Here is a 16546-nt window from a genome sequence, read left to right on the forward strand (position 1 = left end):
GTACTTACTTTATTGGTAATGTTTACTCAAAAATGTGAAATGGTTTCACTGACTGATGGATTGATCCGAACTCCAACGCATAAATGTTTAATAAATGTATATCCTCCAAAAACTACCACTAAACACTCGTCGCAGCACATATGCATATAAAACATAGATATAATTATGATAAATTTCCGCGAAGTGAAGCCTATTGCAGACCAACAAACTAGCGTTCGCCAGCCTTATCGCGATCCCAACTTCCGAGCTCTCCGCAGTGCCCGATCAGGATCAAGCCACCTGCCGTGGCATCCACCGGAACCGGGGCTCGTCCACGCATTTTGAATGAGCTTGCTGCTGTTGCACTTTGCAGTCGGCCGAAGGACCAAAGGGCCGAGACCGGCAGCCGTCGCTCGACTAAATTTATTTCAATCCTGTAAGCACTAATTTTAAATTAGATTCCAATTGCTGACGTCCCGTCGTCGCATTCTGTGTTCCTCGGCCTCCAGTGCCCACAGCCCTCGATTTGGCAGCTGTTGCGGTCTCCATCGTGGCATCTGCCTTGCGTCGCTCTTCTACTTCTACTCGGAACAAGACGGCGGCTCAGGCTGCCCCTCCTGGTTGTCCGCAGTTTATGTGTCTTTAAGTAGTTGGAAATGCCTTTGATCCCTTTCTGAGCTCTGGCGATTTTTATCGAATTTGAAAATTTAATTGGCAGCACCAAAGGAGCGTAACAAGAGCGAGCAAATGCAAAACATTTGCTTGCAATTCAGTCTGACGGCTGCCTTATCTCCATCTTACTAATAATTGGCTTTCAGCCATAGAGAGTGTTTATTTATCGGACTGCGCCTGGGATCACGCAACTCAATGCCAAAGTGGAACGCTGGCTTACTCATGCTCACATGTGTATTACGCATTCCTACTGGGCGTCTCCTGCGTGGCAAGGGAAAGTAAGGGGAAATCCTTGTCATAATGTTATTATTAATTGTGTTAGGCACAGACTTTCCTCCTCCCCAGCCCACAATCAATGTCAGACAAGCTAACACTTCGAATGGGCTAAAAGGTTCGCTTAGAAGAACAACGTGTCATAATAGACACATTTGGATTACTAGTGACTGAGTTCAGGCCCAGCTCAAAAGCGAAAAACTTCTACTGAAAAGATCAAATTTTCAATCTATGGAAGTTGATCGAATATGGAAGTTTTGTTTTCTGTTTCGCAACGAAACCAGCCCTGTATGGTTATCTTAAATACAGAAGTATGACGCCAGGGATTCGCGTTCCCGGTTTTAAGTTCTGAAAAGCTAATTAATTACGACCTCACTTCGGGCGTGACAGACTCGGCTAAGTAATGGCCAAATTCCATGCAACTCATGACGAATAAAGCCCCTTCCAAATCATAAAATGAGATACACAAAACGAGTAGAGGGCAAGCAAAGCGCTTCAGCGACACATGTAAAATGTGGCATTCACATGACCAGCGGTTGGTGGAGAGCTATCGGAAAGGATGTGGACTCTGCATTCATTTGACTCTTAATGCCGAGCGCACTCGGGAAAGACAAACAGACAGCGCATATTCGCTTAAATTTTAAAATTTGCGAACACACCCAAAAAACGAACCAATCGACGGCACAAAAGTTTTAACAAGAAAACCATTTCTGAGCTGGGTTGGGTTATATCGGTTGGGAATGCAATCTCAGTCAACGCTGAAATTGAATCACTCGACAGTTTGCCAGCAGCAAATTTCACGCGAAATGCAAATTATGCGTTAATGTAGAAGCGGTAGGTCCGAGCACTTTGACCCAATCTCAACTGAAGAGGTGGTCGCCAGAATTATAAAATAAAATAAAGGTACGCAGATCAGTGAATACTAGGAGTTGCCAAATCCAAAAATAAAAAAATGCAGTGCCCAATAAATCAAATCTCTGGCTCTTTTGGCATTTATATGACTCGGCCTCCGGCTGTTTGTCTGTCTCCTTCGTACGATCCGTCCATCCATTCCATCTGAGCATCTATATAATGTATATCCCTATATAGACATGTGCATAAGAATGGGCTCTGTCGCCTTTTATATGTGTACTTTGAACCCCGAATGCAAAGTTAAGTCAATAAAATGCGCACACTTATTTGGGAAGGGAGAAAATAACCAGAGATCAAAAAAGGGTTGTTACAATTTGTTATCTGTCTATTTGTATGAATCTTTGCCCACTTATGCTCTTCAATGGGTGTTTTATTTACAGATGAACTTGCAAACTCAAAGTCCACTCATGAAATACACGTGAATCACAAATAATGCTGCGTATTTTCACTAACAATCCCCGCTTAAAATAGCTATTGGCATATAAGCGAAATAGTTCGAGCAGGAAAGAGAAGAACCTCTGTCAAAAAGAAGTTAGCAAAACCCCTTCTGACTGGGAATAACTAAAAATTCCCGAAACTAAATAATACATTTTTTCCCGTCATGGAAATCGGATTTTGCAAGCAAAACAAAAAAGAACACTGAAAAGAAATACATAAGGAAAATTGAAATTCTACACGAGGAACAGGCACAGAATTGGTTGTTTCTTCACTTCGTGTCTTTGGGTTTCTCTCGCTGTCTCATTTTTTAGTTGCTATTTCACGTTCGATATCAACTCTCACCGTCAATGTTTATGCAGAATACTTTCTCCTAACCGGAATTGTTATTAAAATTATTTTTACTGGATTTGTAATAGGTACTAATATCATTAATGAAGGCAGAAAATACAAGTGTATCACTGGTTTCGGTATTCCTACAAACAATTTTGCAATTTTTACCCATACCTCGTGCACAGCGGGCAGATTTTACTGGCTTTACTCTTTGGTCCGCCCGGTAAAATAATATATTCTAAAAATATTGCACATACTCGCAATACTGCTGCCAAGCAGAAGAGAGAAGAAATCAGATATATCATTAATCATTTGGAAATAATACTCGTAAGTCCGAAAATCCCACAATAGCGAAGCATTGCCTTATTTTTCTTTCTGATTTGCTGCTTTGAAGAGCAGTACCAAGTTCAATAGAACTCGTTTCGATCGCAGTGCCTGAAACGCACACTCATACAGTACCTAAGTCGAACTAAGCCAACATGACGGACACTTTGGGCGAAGTGGCCGGGGAGGGGGCCAAGTTCATGCCTTGGGTCTCTCCTCAAGTCTGAGGCTTAAGGCACGCTACTAGCGCGAAACTTGATTAAAAATTCAAGGCCAAGTTGTGGCACAAACAAGCATTTGGAGCGAAATGGTGCGAGCTGAGACGAGGCGAAAGACCAGACCAGAGACCAGCTCCCAGAGCAGAGCAACCAGATCTTAGCCCCGAGCAGATCATGTGAGTCTGGGGTTGGTTTAGAAAGCGGCAGTGCAGCCTGCTGCCTTGGATGTGGATGTGGCAGTGTATCTGCAAGATACAGATACACACGTATCTGTATAGAGCCGCGATAGAGATTGCGATCGCAGTGCGCTCCGCTTGCCCAGTGCTCTCGTTGCACTTGCCGAACCTACTTAGAGTCTGAAACTAGTTGCGGACTGCTGCCGACGTCTGAAAGTGGTTTTAGTTTTAGCCAGTACATGTGGAAATGGCTGGTGCGGCCACTTTTGCTTCGCTCGCCGTTTTCCTTCTCTGGTTTTCAATAGATTCAATGGTGAATTACTTGCAATTGTGGGCTTTGTTTCTACAAGCTACATATTTCTTTTTGCGTTTCCATCTGTCGTTTTGTTCGTACTTCATTTTTATTCCACCGGCTTAATTGGTTTTTTTTTAATTGCCGGCAGGTGGGTAAGTCGGCTGTAATGACAATTGGCCTAAAAGATCAAACCAAGCTCAAAACCGAGCCGTAAAAATCCCTAGTGGCCACAGACCCCATTACCCAGTTGTATATATCAGTTTTGGTACTGCTATTAATGAGGATTTATTTAACCATCCGTCGAGAAAAACTCGTTTTATGCCAATTACACTATCGAGATCTTCTGTATCTTTGTCCTAAGTTCTATAAAGTTAACTTCTATAAAGTTAGCTTAAATATAACCTTACTCCCCTCTGTTGTTTGCCAGCTTTGAACGGAGGTGCCTCCCAGAGTATCATAAAATGTCTTCAAGTCACTATGGTAACTTCGCATTTTGCTGCTGCCAACGATGATGATGCCTGCTGCCTGCGATGATCGCATGTTTATAATTAGTAGTAAATCTAGACGAAAGCAACTTCAGATTTCTCGCTCGCTTTTCGATGCTTTCGAGCTTTGCCTTGGGAGTCGGTTTCATTTACCTGGCCAAGAAAATCGCTTAGCCTAGGCTTCGTCTCTTGCCTGTAATTAAAGTGGCCAGCGGAAGTGAACTGAGCTGTGAAGCGCAGCTTGTTTTTGCAGCAAGCCGCGGAAATGTAATGCGAGCAGCATGCACTAGGTCGACCTACCACCAACCAAGTGCTGCCTGAAACCTTTGCTCATTTAAATATCTGTTTCTGTTCTATGCAAGTGAAGACAAACGACAGACAATGCTATAGAGAAAACAAACGAAATTTTCCCTTTCGCAACCATTTTGTATCTTGCTTGTGCGCCTATGTACAAATGATGTGTGACAAACGACTCCCACACTCGAAAATAGGTATTCACACTCGGAATAGGCTGCCCTCGTGCAATTTCTTTTTGAGAGCAAAAACATTTGACAGGCAGAAATCCTATGACTGACAAGTTGCCCCTTGACACACATTTTGTCATAGCAACGCCAAAAATAAAATTAATAAATTGTTTTCAATAAAAAACAGCACCAATCGAGTATGCCCAACAGTTGGCACATAATACGCTGGTCTAGGCCAGACAACTTGGCTGTTAAAATAAAAAAATAAACGAAACCATACCATTATGGCGAATAGGATAATTTCACAGAAGTAAGTAAGGGATATTCAAATTGTTTAAAATGCTTTCTGAAATCAGGAATATTTTTTTGAAAGAACAATTGCTACTGTTAAAAAGTGTAAGGCCAAAATCTTTATTATTTGTTTTCTGATCATTTATATAATATATATAATTCATAAGGAAAACGCCTTCATCTATGAGTACCATGTATGAATAATGATCAAAGTTATGTTAAGAGGATATAATTAAATTACTGATAATATTGTAATGTAAACTGTTTTTTGTATGGCTATAGTTTTATAGAAATACAGTACTTGAAACTAGTATCTTGTATCTGACGAGCTAAGCCAACTTCAGTGTCCTAACTATCCTTTTTATCTGTAAATCAACGATAATCGGTTTCAGCATACAGCCGGCAGAATTGTTATTATTCCACCTGACTCTACACAAGCCGAAAGTTCAATTCCTAATCGCAAGAATTATGCTTGCCTAAAATTCAAATTCTTGGAAATGGATTTTGTAATATCGAGCGAATAACTTACCTCTTCCAACGCCACCTTTCCTCTTCCACTCGAGCGGGTTTTTCGGTTCGTTTTACAAATAAGACTGTAATGTAATATGCCATACACAAAAACACACACTCAAACGAAAAATGTTTTCGCTGCACTCGACAAAAGAAGTTCCCACAATGTCAAGAGCCAGAGAAATCGCGCATACGCACAGTTGGCCGCGGGCAATGTTCAGCGCAAAAAAAACTGCCCGAAGTTTTTTGGTCGGAAAATTTGGATACATGTACATACGTGTATGCTCGATACATAAGTAAAACGAACAAAATGAAAGCCTGTAAGATCACATTAAATTTTGTATAAGCCATTGAGGTCTTATTAGAGTGGAGTTGGGAGTTGAGAATGCAAAAAATAGTACCGCCTTTAAAAGTACATGTTTAGGAAATGAGTTTTAGACGAAAACTCCTTAAAATAAGTTTCCTCCTGAAATCGATTTTATGCTCCTTAGTTTACGGCCCGCACTTAATGCATTATCCGCCCTCCATCAGCGGGAGACTTAAATCACTTCAAGGACGAAGACTCTCCAGACAGTTAAAATAACATAATACACATAAATACACATCGTCCATCGCTCAAGAGCCAGAACAACGCCCGCCGTCGTCTATTCGCTCAATAGGAGAATGACTGACCAGCAACAATGTGCTGATATTTAATAAGTCTGCAGCCAAGACGACGACAAAGCCACACAAATCGCCATCTGGCAAGTGGGCGAGGAGGTGCTGGGATGGTGGGATGCTCGAATGCTGCATAACATGTTGATAATGTAATAACAATAACCATAATGCGAACCCGCCAGACGAGGAGGGTCAGCTGGGAGACAGAATGGGGCAAAGTCGACACTACTTTTACTTACCGCAACAAGGTCGTAATAAAGCTCAACTATACTGCGCTTTGGGTTCTATGCCAAGCTCGGCTTTTCATTTTGGATTTCATTTTTCCACACTTAATAAGGAACTTCCGTTTGCTGAAACTCCAATAGCGGCCCTACTAACTGCACTTGAACAAAAGTTGCATGCCTGACTTTGCATAGCAGCCGACAGAAACGCTTCACTACTCGCACTAATGATGAGATGAGATGTGTGATGAGACTGGGGTGATAATGCGTTGAGGAAATTAAGATTTGAGGTTAGGAAGATGATGCAACCATGGTTTACTCTGGGAGGATATGTAAGTTCTTCAATCTCGCTCGTCGTTCATACGGACGGACTGATAGACGGACGGACAGACGGACGGACAGACGGACGGACAGACGGACGGACAGACGGACGGACAGACGGACGGACAGACGGACGGACAGACGGACGGACAGACGCACGGGCGGACGGACAGACGGACGGTAAGACGGACGGACGGACAGACGGACGCACAGACGGATGGACAGACGGATGGACAGACGGACGGACAGACGGACTTGCCCAGATCGACTCGGCTATTGATTCTGATCAGGAATATATATTTGTATTTATATGGTCGATAACCTGTTCCATACTTTTCAACGAATCTAGTATACCCTTTTACTCTATGAGCGCTTAGCGCTAAGCTAATTTCCAAATTTCAAATTTGTTTCCCAAAAGGCTAATAGATTGCTGTGTAGAATCGGAAACCTCTCAACGCGCAAAGAAAAAAAACAATTATCGCGATAGAACTGACTGTGACGCTTTTGTTAGGTATCCTGAAACTTCTTTATTTCAGTGCCCATCTATTTTAGCTCTTATTCTCTGAGTTTGTTTTTCCTAGCTCACTTTAGGCTTTGTGTTCCTAATGGCTTCACTCCATAGCCATTTGTTTTGAGCTTCATTGTTTGCTGGGCTTTTCTTTTGCCCATACGAGTAACAGCCCGCTACTGTTTCTCACAGAGTCATCCCTCACTCCCATGTACATGCCACAATATCTGGACGGGATTGAAGCTGCCCGACGATGGTAACCGAGCCAGCGGAGCAAAGTCTCGTAAATAAAACATCGCACATGGATATGTCCAACATATGTTGGCTATAAAAAGCAAATTGTAAACAAATCCAGTGCCTCGCACACGAATGCAACATTACACGGCACTCTTTTTGTGTATATGGTGCACATAAATGCAGACGCATATCATTAAGAAGGGAACGCGTTTAAAAAGTGGGGGGTTTCCAGAAATGGCGTATAGCACTGGGGCTTTAAAGTATATAAGCCGCAAAACAGCAGAGCGGGAATCGGACTTTAGCTAAGGTAAACTTATGAACGGAGGGTAGTATATCACTAGTAAAGCTAAATAATAATCAGGGCTTCCAACCGTTGGAAGCATAGAATTATGATGATATTATTAGAAATACCAAAGATACCAAAGTTCTGAAACCGAGTTTTGCCTATGGCCATTAGCAGGTAACTGGCACTTTGTTTGGCATAACATTCTAACGAAAATGAAAAGTGTACCTTGGACCATTCTTCTGCCAAGGCAGCCATATTGAGCCATATAACACCAGTGGCGCCTTCTTGCAACTACAGAAACTCCGCGGCGCCAGGAGAAGTGGAAAAGCCATATAATGCGTTCCGAAACACACAAAAGGTCATGCTACGACCCTCGTCTAAATGTCGACCTGGGCGCAAAGTAGGTTAAAAATCATTTTTCAGCCATCTATTGCACACAGTGCATCCCCCTACCTTCTTCCGGACTTAGATTCGTGTCCGTGTCCGTATCCGTGTCCGTGTCCCTGCCCCTGGTCAGAAACAAGAAAGTACATGGCTACGCGGCAACATGCCAACGAACTGAAAAAATCAATTTTTCAACCATATAATCCAAGCTCCCCGAAGGCGAAGCGGTCGCTCGGGGGTCGGAAATAGCGAAACGTGCCTAACAACTGACAAACTCGTGCAAAATAAATTGCAGCCTTGCACTAGAGAACCCCCTGGAACAGAAAAACGTGTGCAACCCCAAACAAACAAAGAGGCCCAAAGCTCGAAGAGCGAAGGAGATAGAGGGAGAGGGATAGAGAGAGACGGAGAGAAGGAGAGAACTGCAGACAGTGCATCGGACATGCGCTTTCGGTGGTACAGTTTTTCCGTTCTACCCACGGTTCTACCCACCGAACAAACCCCAATGCCCCCAGTGGGCTGGTTGAGCGGAATGGGTTGATTTTGGCCTTAGCTACTCGGCCGGCTGGCCATCACAAATCGTCATAGCTACGGCCAAAGCCAAAGCCAAGGTGGAGCGTGGAGCATGGAGCAGCGCTGAATGCCCTACCTCAACCCCAACCACCTGCAGCAATCATCCCCTTTGCGGGTAAACTCTGCATTTCTGGTGGTTAGTTGGGCCTGCTCAACTTATTTTTATTTAGGGTCGTCGGCTTTCGCTTATGTAATCACCTGCAATGGCGTAGAAGAGAAACTCGTTGTACTTGGTGTAATAAACATGCAAAAGGAAAGTTTGCCAGTGATGTTATCACAGCAGCAAAGATCCGTAGCCCAATTGTTTTCAAATGTATCCTTACTGCTCTTCTGCCTTTTAAAGTTTACGAGCAAAAGCTTGGGGTGATCACAATTGACAATTTGGGATGATAAATGACGAGGAATGTGCCGCCAGAGAAAAGCCATTGGAGTTTACACTATCCAGTATTCTATAACGCCGAATAAAGTGTGTTGGTACTCTTTTGAGTATTTTAGTCAGATCGGGGATAAATGGCGTGGGAATTGCGTAGATATTTATAAGTGTTAACCTTTTTCCCAATAAAGGTGTTTATTTATTGCAATATTAAATGGGAACCTTATCGTCTAAGCGAAGTCGGTAAGAAATGAGGCGTGCATCACTAAAATTTCAGACACCCCAAGTTATGAAACACCATGATGCCGCTGCATCGTTTTCGATCAACTATCGGCTGGGCATCAAACTATTAATTCCTGTTTGGCTTTCAATTCGAGGCTGCAAATCGTGCAATGAATCTGACTCGTCGCATTTAACGACTTTCGGCTCTACTAGACAGAAACGTGCTAATATGCAGGGGGTGGTGGGCGGCCCCGACTTGAAACTTATTTACTTTGCCGCTCTATTCTCATTCTCTATTCTTCGCACAGAGGGCGCTATTTGCACAGGCCTCGCTGGCTCCCCTTCGCCTCTTTTTGTGCATTCACAGACACAATCCGCTTAAAAATATTGCATTCACAGCACACACACACACACAGCTGAGCGGGAGAAATGCACACAAAGGGATAGAGCGAGGGGAGAGCAACAACAGGAGCAGCAAAAAAGTTTCATTTCTTTGCCTAGCACAAAAAGCGTGTGTAAAAAACAGCAATGAGAAGTCGAAGCGAACGGACAAAACGAGATGCAAAATGCAGCGAACGAAGCCAAGCCAGAAGGGAGAACTTACCTATACCACTGCGAAAGCTTGTGCGACATGCAGTCCGCTCTCCGCACGCACACACACAGCACTCACTCGCGCACACATAGGTGGGTGGGGTGGTGGCTGTGGTTGAGGTTGAGGATGAGGACGACTGCGCAGCCCGCAGTGACAGTGGCAATGCCAAAGGCAAACTGCATATTTTCGAGGCCTACATCAACATTTTTTCAGCTTTTTCAGCAAGGGCGTGCAGCACGAGGGAGACTGCACGAGCAGACAAAGAGGCGCGGAGAGAGCGCGCGAGTGTCAGGGAGAGAGAGAGAGCGGAACTCAAAGAGCACAGTGCTGGGCGCCCAGTGGCAGCGCTCAGCCGCCAGCAAATAAAAAGCTAGACCAGCTACAAAGATTCATGCTAACGAGCACAGCTAATTACTCTGAGTGTATTTCCTGGGCCTGGGCAACTTATACAACTTATACACTTATACAACTTATACAGTAATTTCACTAACACGAAAACTTTCTTAAAGCCTGACTTGCACAGGGCTTAGTGCTCATAACAGAGCTGCAAAATAGGTTGTGATCTTCCCTGGCGAACCCGATGCGATTGATTTTGAAAATCATATGCTCAATAGATTTTTATTGTGGCCCCGCCAGCACTGAAGAGTAAGTTGCGAGCTCACGCTGGCGCTTGTTGTCTGGGCCATGTGCATGCACACACTTGTATGTACATGAAAACATACATGTGTAAATACATAAATATAAGTTCATTTATAGCTATGGCTTTCTGGCCTCGTCCTCCGCAGACTCGCTCACATGGATTATATGGGTATGTAAGGCGGAGTGGCGAACGGAGACCGAGCGACTAAACACAATAACACAATGAACTCCAAACGTAGGCAGCTCCAAAGGAGCGGATGGTGGGCAGTTGGGTGTATTTGGGGGTGTCTTTTGTGCGGCGCTGTTGTCGCTTTGGCGTCCATTTTTTCATCATTGCCGTTCTGCATTTGTTTTGTGCCCCACGGAGTTGCGCCCTTCTGCTTGAGTACGATGGAGAATAACTTTTCACGGATGGAAAATGAAATGTATCTCATTGTACTTGTAGGCAGGCCGCTTTTGAGCGTAGGAAAATAATTACCCGCCGTCAAAAAGCCCATGTTCCATACACTCAGCCCTCTGGGTCACCTGGCCACTACTTCACTACTTATCCGTGCCTCCTCGGATCTGCAGCGCTGATCACATGGGATGACATTGGCGCTGCTTTCAGCTTTGGCGATCCTGTTGGAGCAGCCGGTTTTTACTTTTAGTCACGCGATTTCCCCACCAGAGCAGCAGCAGCTTTCCACATTTTTACTTGGAGCTTGAGTGCAGTGTGGCGATCCAGTCAAGTCGGCGTCTTAGCCATTTTCCATGAGCCGCTGAAGCAGACAAAGTTAGCATGACGCCGTCGTTTATTTCATTCGCTGGCAGTGAAATTGAAACGCAGCGACTGCAGCGGGGAAAGGGGAAGGGGAAAGTGGCCAAGAGCCACGACAATGGGGCGTATGGGTGATATTTAGTTTGAGGCAATGTTCCTCGTTGGCAGCGGCGGCGGTTGGTGGGGGTACGGTTGTTAGAAACTGTGTTATGCCGACAATGCACTGCGTTGCACTCAGCTGCAGCTGAGGCCCGGGAAGGAAGGCGCAGCAGGAGTGGTGCACGTAGGAGGAGTGCACTTGTGCCCAAGTGACGTCTTAGTCGCCTCGACTTCGATTTTTCCTGCTTCTGTGGCAGCCCTGCCAAAGTTCTTGCTATCCCTGTCATTCCCCTGGCTGTTTATGCTGCAGTTGCAATTGCAGCACGTACCTTTGCGCTACCAACGCCCATCCAACGATCCATTTCCCTTCTGTTGCCGCTTATTGGCAAATAGTTACAGCGTTTGTGGGGAAAATTGCATTTGATATTCTTTTATGTCTGTGGGAGTCCTGAAAGCGTGACTATCGTCTCAATGAAGTGCCTCTCTAGAACGCAATGGACAATAGATGTTGGTGGTCTATTAAAGAGAATAGATTCTATTATCTGATTTAGATTAATGATTAATAACACACCAGGACTTGCAATTTACAATAATATTCGTATAATGAAATAGCTATTCCACTTTCGACGATTTACTATTTGGTACTGGGACGAAAGTATAATGCGTTGTGAAATTATCTCATTTGATCCTTTTAAAACTTACAATATACAATATACAATGTAACTTCAGTACCCTATAGGCTTTTATTCTTCTATCCAACCATTCATTTGGCTGATTTCGGCTGACGGGTATAATTTCGTTGACTTTGAGCGACAACGTTAATTGAATTTTAAATTTCTGAGGGGACAATGGCGGAGGTGGGCGTTCCCAAACTGCGTTTGCCAGTTATCTGATACGGCAAAGCTGATTAGTAAGCAAACGAGTTCCAGTTGGATCTGGAGCTTGCAAAACATGCAAATGGCGGAGAACATAGAACTCCTCGAGAGAAAATTTATTTATTTGGGTCTTATGTTTTATGGATCGTCGCTAAAGAAACCCCATAATAAATAAGGTTTGTTTCCCCTTTTTCTTTTGTGGACAGGTCGCGATGATCTCTCGCCGTCGAGCAGCTTGAACGGATACTCGGCGAACGAAAGCTGCGATGCAAAGAAGAGCAAGAAGGGACCTGCGCCACGGGTGCAGGAGGAGCTGTGCCTGGTTTGCGGCGACAGGGCCTCCGGCTACCACTACAACGCCCTCACCTGTGAGGGCTGCAAGGGCTTCTTTCGACGCAGCGTCACCAAGAAAGCCATGTACTGCTGCAAGTTCGGGCGCGCCTGCGAAATGGACATGTACATGCGGCGTAAGTGTCAGGAGTGCCGCCTGAAAAAGTGCCTGGCCGTGGGCATGCGGCCGGAGTGCGTCGTCCCGGAGAACCAGTGCGCGATGAAGCGGCGGGAAAAGAAGGCCCAGAAGGAAAAAGACAAAATGACCACTTCGCCCAGCTCTCAGCACGGCGGCAATGGCAGCTTGGGCTCCGGTAGCGCCCACGACTTTGTTAAGAAGGAGATTCTAGACCTTATGACATGCGAGCCGCCCCAGCATGCCACTATTCCGGTAAGGGTTCATATCAATTATCACTCATTATCAAAATGGTAGATCAAAGTATATGCTGTCATAACCGTTGTCATAATAATACAAGAGTTACTTAATAGAAATATAATAGTTATATGGAAGTATTACAGCAGTAGTATAGTGGTACATGGAACATCAATATAATCAAATATAGTAACAGTGTATAGTAATGTTAATGGAGAATCACAAAAACGGAAGCAAGAACAGAAATGCCGGCGTGGTGTGATTAATAATAGTAATGGTATAGTTACATAAAAGAAATAAAATATTTGTATAATAGTAATGTAGTTCTAATGTAGTTCTAATTTCGTTAAGTCTCCGCTCTTAATGTCAACCACACTTCCACTTACCAATACTTTTCAATTTCCGGCACAGCTACTACCTGATGAAATATTGGCCAAGTGTCAAGCGCGCAATATACCTTCCTTAACGTACAATCAGTTGGCCGTTATATACAAGTTAATTTGGTATCAGGATGGCTATGAGCAGCCATCTGAAGAGGATCTCAGGCGTATAATGGTGGGTCAGATCGAAATTTACTATATAATTCGAATCCTAATTGCTCTCTATGCTCTGCAGAGTCAACCCGATGAGAACGAGAGCCAGACGGACGTCAGCTTTCGGCACATTACCGAGATAACCATACTCACGGTCCAGTTGATTGTTGAGTTTGCTAAAGGTCTACCAGCGTTTACAAAGATACCCCAGGAGGACCAGATCACGTTACTAAAGGTGAGTAGCATCGAGGTCACTGGATTCAACCGATAAGTCTATAACCTTCACTCTTCAATGTGTAGGCCTGCTCGTCGGAGGTGATGATGCTGCGTATGGCACGACGCTATGACCACAGTTCGGACTCAATATTCTTCGCGAATAATAGATCCTATACGCGGGACTCTTACAAAATGGCCGGAATGGCTGACAACATTGAAGACCTGCTGCATTTCTGCCGCCAAATGTTCTCGATGAAGGTGGACAACGTCGAATACGCGCTTCTCACTGCCATTGTGATCTTCTCGGACCGGCCGGGCCTGGAGAAGGCCCAACTAGTCGAAGCTATCCAGAGCTACTACATCGACACGCTACGCATTTATATACTCAACCGTCACTGCGGCGACTCAATGAGCCTCGTCTTCTACGCAAAGCTGCTCTCGATCCTCACCGAGCTGCGTACGCTGGGCAACCAGAACGCGGAGATGTGTTTCTCACTAAAGCTCAAAAACCGCAAACTGCCCAAGTTCCTCGAGGAGATCTGGGACGTTCATGCCATCCCGCCCTCGGTCCAATCGCACCTTCAGATTACCCAGGAGGAGAATGAGCGCCTCGAGCGTGCTGAGCGCATGCGGGCATCGGTTGGGGGCGCCATTACTGCCGGCATAGATTGCGACTCTGCATCGACTTCGGCGGCGGCAGCCGCGGCCCAGCATCAGCATCAGACTCAACCCCAGCCCCTGCCCCAGCCCCAGCCCTCCACCCTGACCCAGAACGACTCCCAGCACCAGGCACAGCCGCAGCTGCAACCCCAGCTGCAAGGTCAGCTGCAACCCCAGCTCCAGCCACAGCTTCAGACGCAACTCCAGCCACAGATTCAAGCACAGCCACAGCTCCTACCCGTTTCCGCTCCCGTGCCCGCCTCCGTTTCCGCCTCTGGTTCCTTGTCGGCGGTCAGCACGAGCAGCGAATACATGGGAGGAAGTGCGGCCCCAGGACCCATCACGCCGGCGGCCACCAGCAGTATCACGGCCGCCGTCACCGCTAGCCCCACCACGTCAGCGGTGTCGATGGGCAACGGAGTTGGAGTCGGTGTCGGGGTGGGGGTGGGAGTGGGCGGCAACGTCAGCATGTATGCGAACGCTCAGACGGCGATGGCCTTGATGGGTGTAGCCCTGCACACGCACCAAGAGCAGCTTATCGGGGGAGTGGCGGTCAAGTCGGAGCACTCGACGACTGCATAGCAGACGCAGAGCCAGCTCCACCAACATCACCAATCCAACATCGACGTCCTGCTGGAGTAAAAAGCGCAGCTGAACCCTCACAGATGTGGGGGAAATGGGGAAGTTCTCTCCAGAGAGTTCGAGCCGAACTAAATAGTAAAAGTGGATAATTAATGGACAAGCGTAAAATGCAGTTATTTAGTCTTAAGCCTGCAAATATTACCTATTATTCATACAAATTAACATATAATACAGCCTATTAACAATTACGCTAAAGCTTAATTGAACCAAGCTTCAACCACAATTGGACAAACGCGTTGAGGAACAGGGAGAGAAAAAATTTAAGAAACCATTGAAAATCATGAAATTTAGAACACATTTTCTTGGGTGGATGCATGACCTAATGCGTGTCGCATCAGACTCACGATCAATTCTCGAATTTTGTTAACTAAATTGATCCTCCAAACTGCATGCGAAACAGATCAGAAAAGAAAAACAGACAGTAGGGCGTGACCAGAGGGAAGAGAGAAGAGAATAAAGATTGTTTATATTTAAAAAATATATAAAATAATAATTACTAACTCTAAACGTAATGAAAGCAACTGTATAATATCTAACTATAACTCTAAATTCGTAATGTAGAAAAGTGAGTAAATCTGTTGAATGAAACAAATAGTTATGATAATAACATTATCATCCACCATAATTAAAATCATTTAAAATAATTAAAAACAAACCAATTTAAAAAACACGCAAAACTTGGACTGATTTTATAAATATTTTTTAATCATAAAGAAAGGCAACCTGAAAAAAATATTACAAAAACAAGTAACAACATATTTTATTATGAACCCCTGTATGTTTTAAAAACGAGAATTTAAATTCAGATTCTTATAATTTTCTCCAAAAATATTTGCCAGCAAAAACCTTTATTATTGGCATTGTTCTTAGACATGTTTTCAAAAAAACTTTGATATTGAATCTAAACAAAGGATAATGAAATGAAAGTGATTGGAGTCTTACTCAAAAACCAAAAGGCATCAAAAGGTATTAAATCTAAAATATATTCTAATTTTGAGTTTAACAAACACTTTTTGGTGGAAAATAGTTTTCAATCACTTTGATAAAAACCACACAACTAAATAAATACATGCATACACCAAAAGACTTCAATATATATTTTTAAAATTTACATTGGTAATTCGAAATTTGAATAAGAACCACATCAGCTTATTTGGCAAAATCAAAATTTTTATGAAAGCCAGTACAAAAAACGTGCAAATTTGTTTACTTTGGCAATTTTTATGTTAAACAAAATTTAATGCAATTGATTTTCAAAATAATTTTTATTAGATTTTATTTGGGATGTACATTTTTAATCAATTTTATTTTAAATTGTTGGCCTTATTTTAACTTAAATCAAATTTATTCTAATTTTAGTAAAAATTTGTGTTTAAAATTGAATATAAGAACACTGTAAAATATTAATAAAATAATTAAAGTTTAAAGTGATTCTTTTATTATGTAAAAAGAAGACAACAAATATTTTACGTAGCTTTCTACTTGAATTGTGCAATTTTTTACTTTTACTACTAATCCTAATTTTAAAATAATTTAAACACACGCATATACACGCCTACACATACAGCCACATATTTTTAGTTTTAAGCCAACTTAATTTATAAAGATGAATTTGTGTAAAGACGAACTAAAATTAGCATGACATCATGGATATATATGGAAATAACTCTAATCAAACGAG

At 43.6% G+C, this 16546-nt stretch overlaps 1 protein-coding gene across 8 annotated transcripts in view; it reads left to right on the forward strand.

Moving 5' to 3' along the window:
* Positions 1 to 15791, forward strand: part of LOC6540885 (ecdysone receptor) — a 75553-nt gene extending 59762 nt beyond the window's left edge. For 4 of the 8 annotated variants that reach the window (XM_001970742.3, XM_026979155.1, XM_026979151.1 and 1 more), the window contains 4 exons: positions 12318 to 12832; positions 13226 to 13369; positions 13430 to 13582; positions 13648 to 15791. In XM_001970742.3, coding sequence (XP_001970778.1) covers positions 12318 to 12832; positions 13226 to 13369; positions 13430 to 13582; positions 13648 to 14805 — 1970 coding nt within the window. In that variant the 3' untranslated portion in view covers positions 14806 to 15791. Of the gene's footprint in view, positions 1 to 12317; positions 12833 to 13225; positions 13583 to 13647 lie in introns of all 8 variants that reach the window. The other 4 variants (XM_026979154.1, XM_026979152.1, XM_026979153.1 and 1 more) reach the window with 1 other exon arrangement.
* The last annotated feature ends 755 nt before the right edge of the window (positions 15792 to 16546 follow it).

Source organism: Drosophila erecta, unplaced genomic scaffold (assembly GCF_003286155.1).
Source record: "Drosophila erecta strain 14021-0224.00,06,07 unplaced genomic scaffold, DereRS2 tig00000055-arrow-pilon, whole genome shotgun sequence".
NCBI classification, from domain to species: Eukaryota; Metazoa; Arthropoda; class Insecta; order Diptera; family Drosophilidae; genus Drosophila; species Drosophila erecta.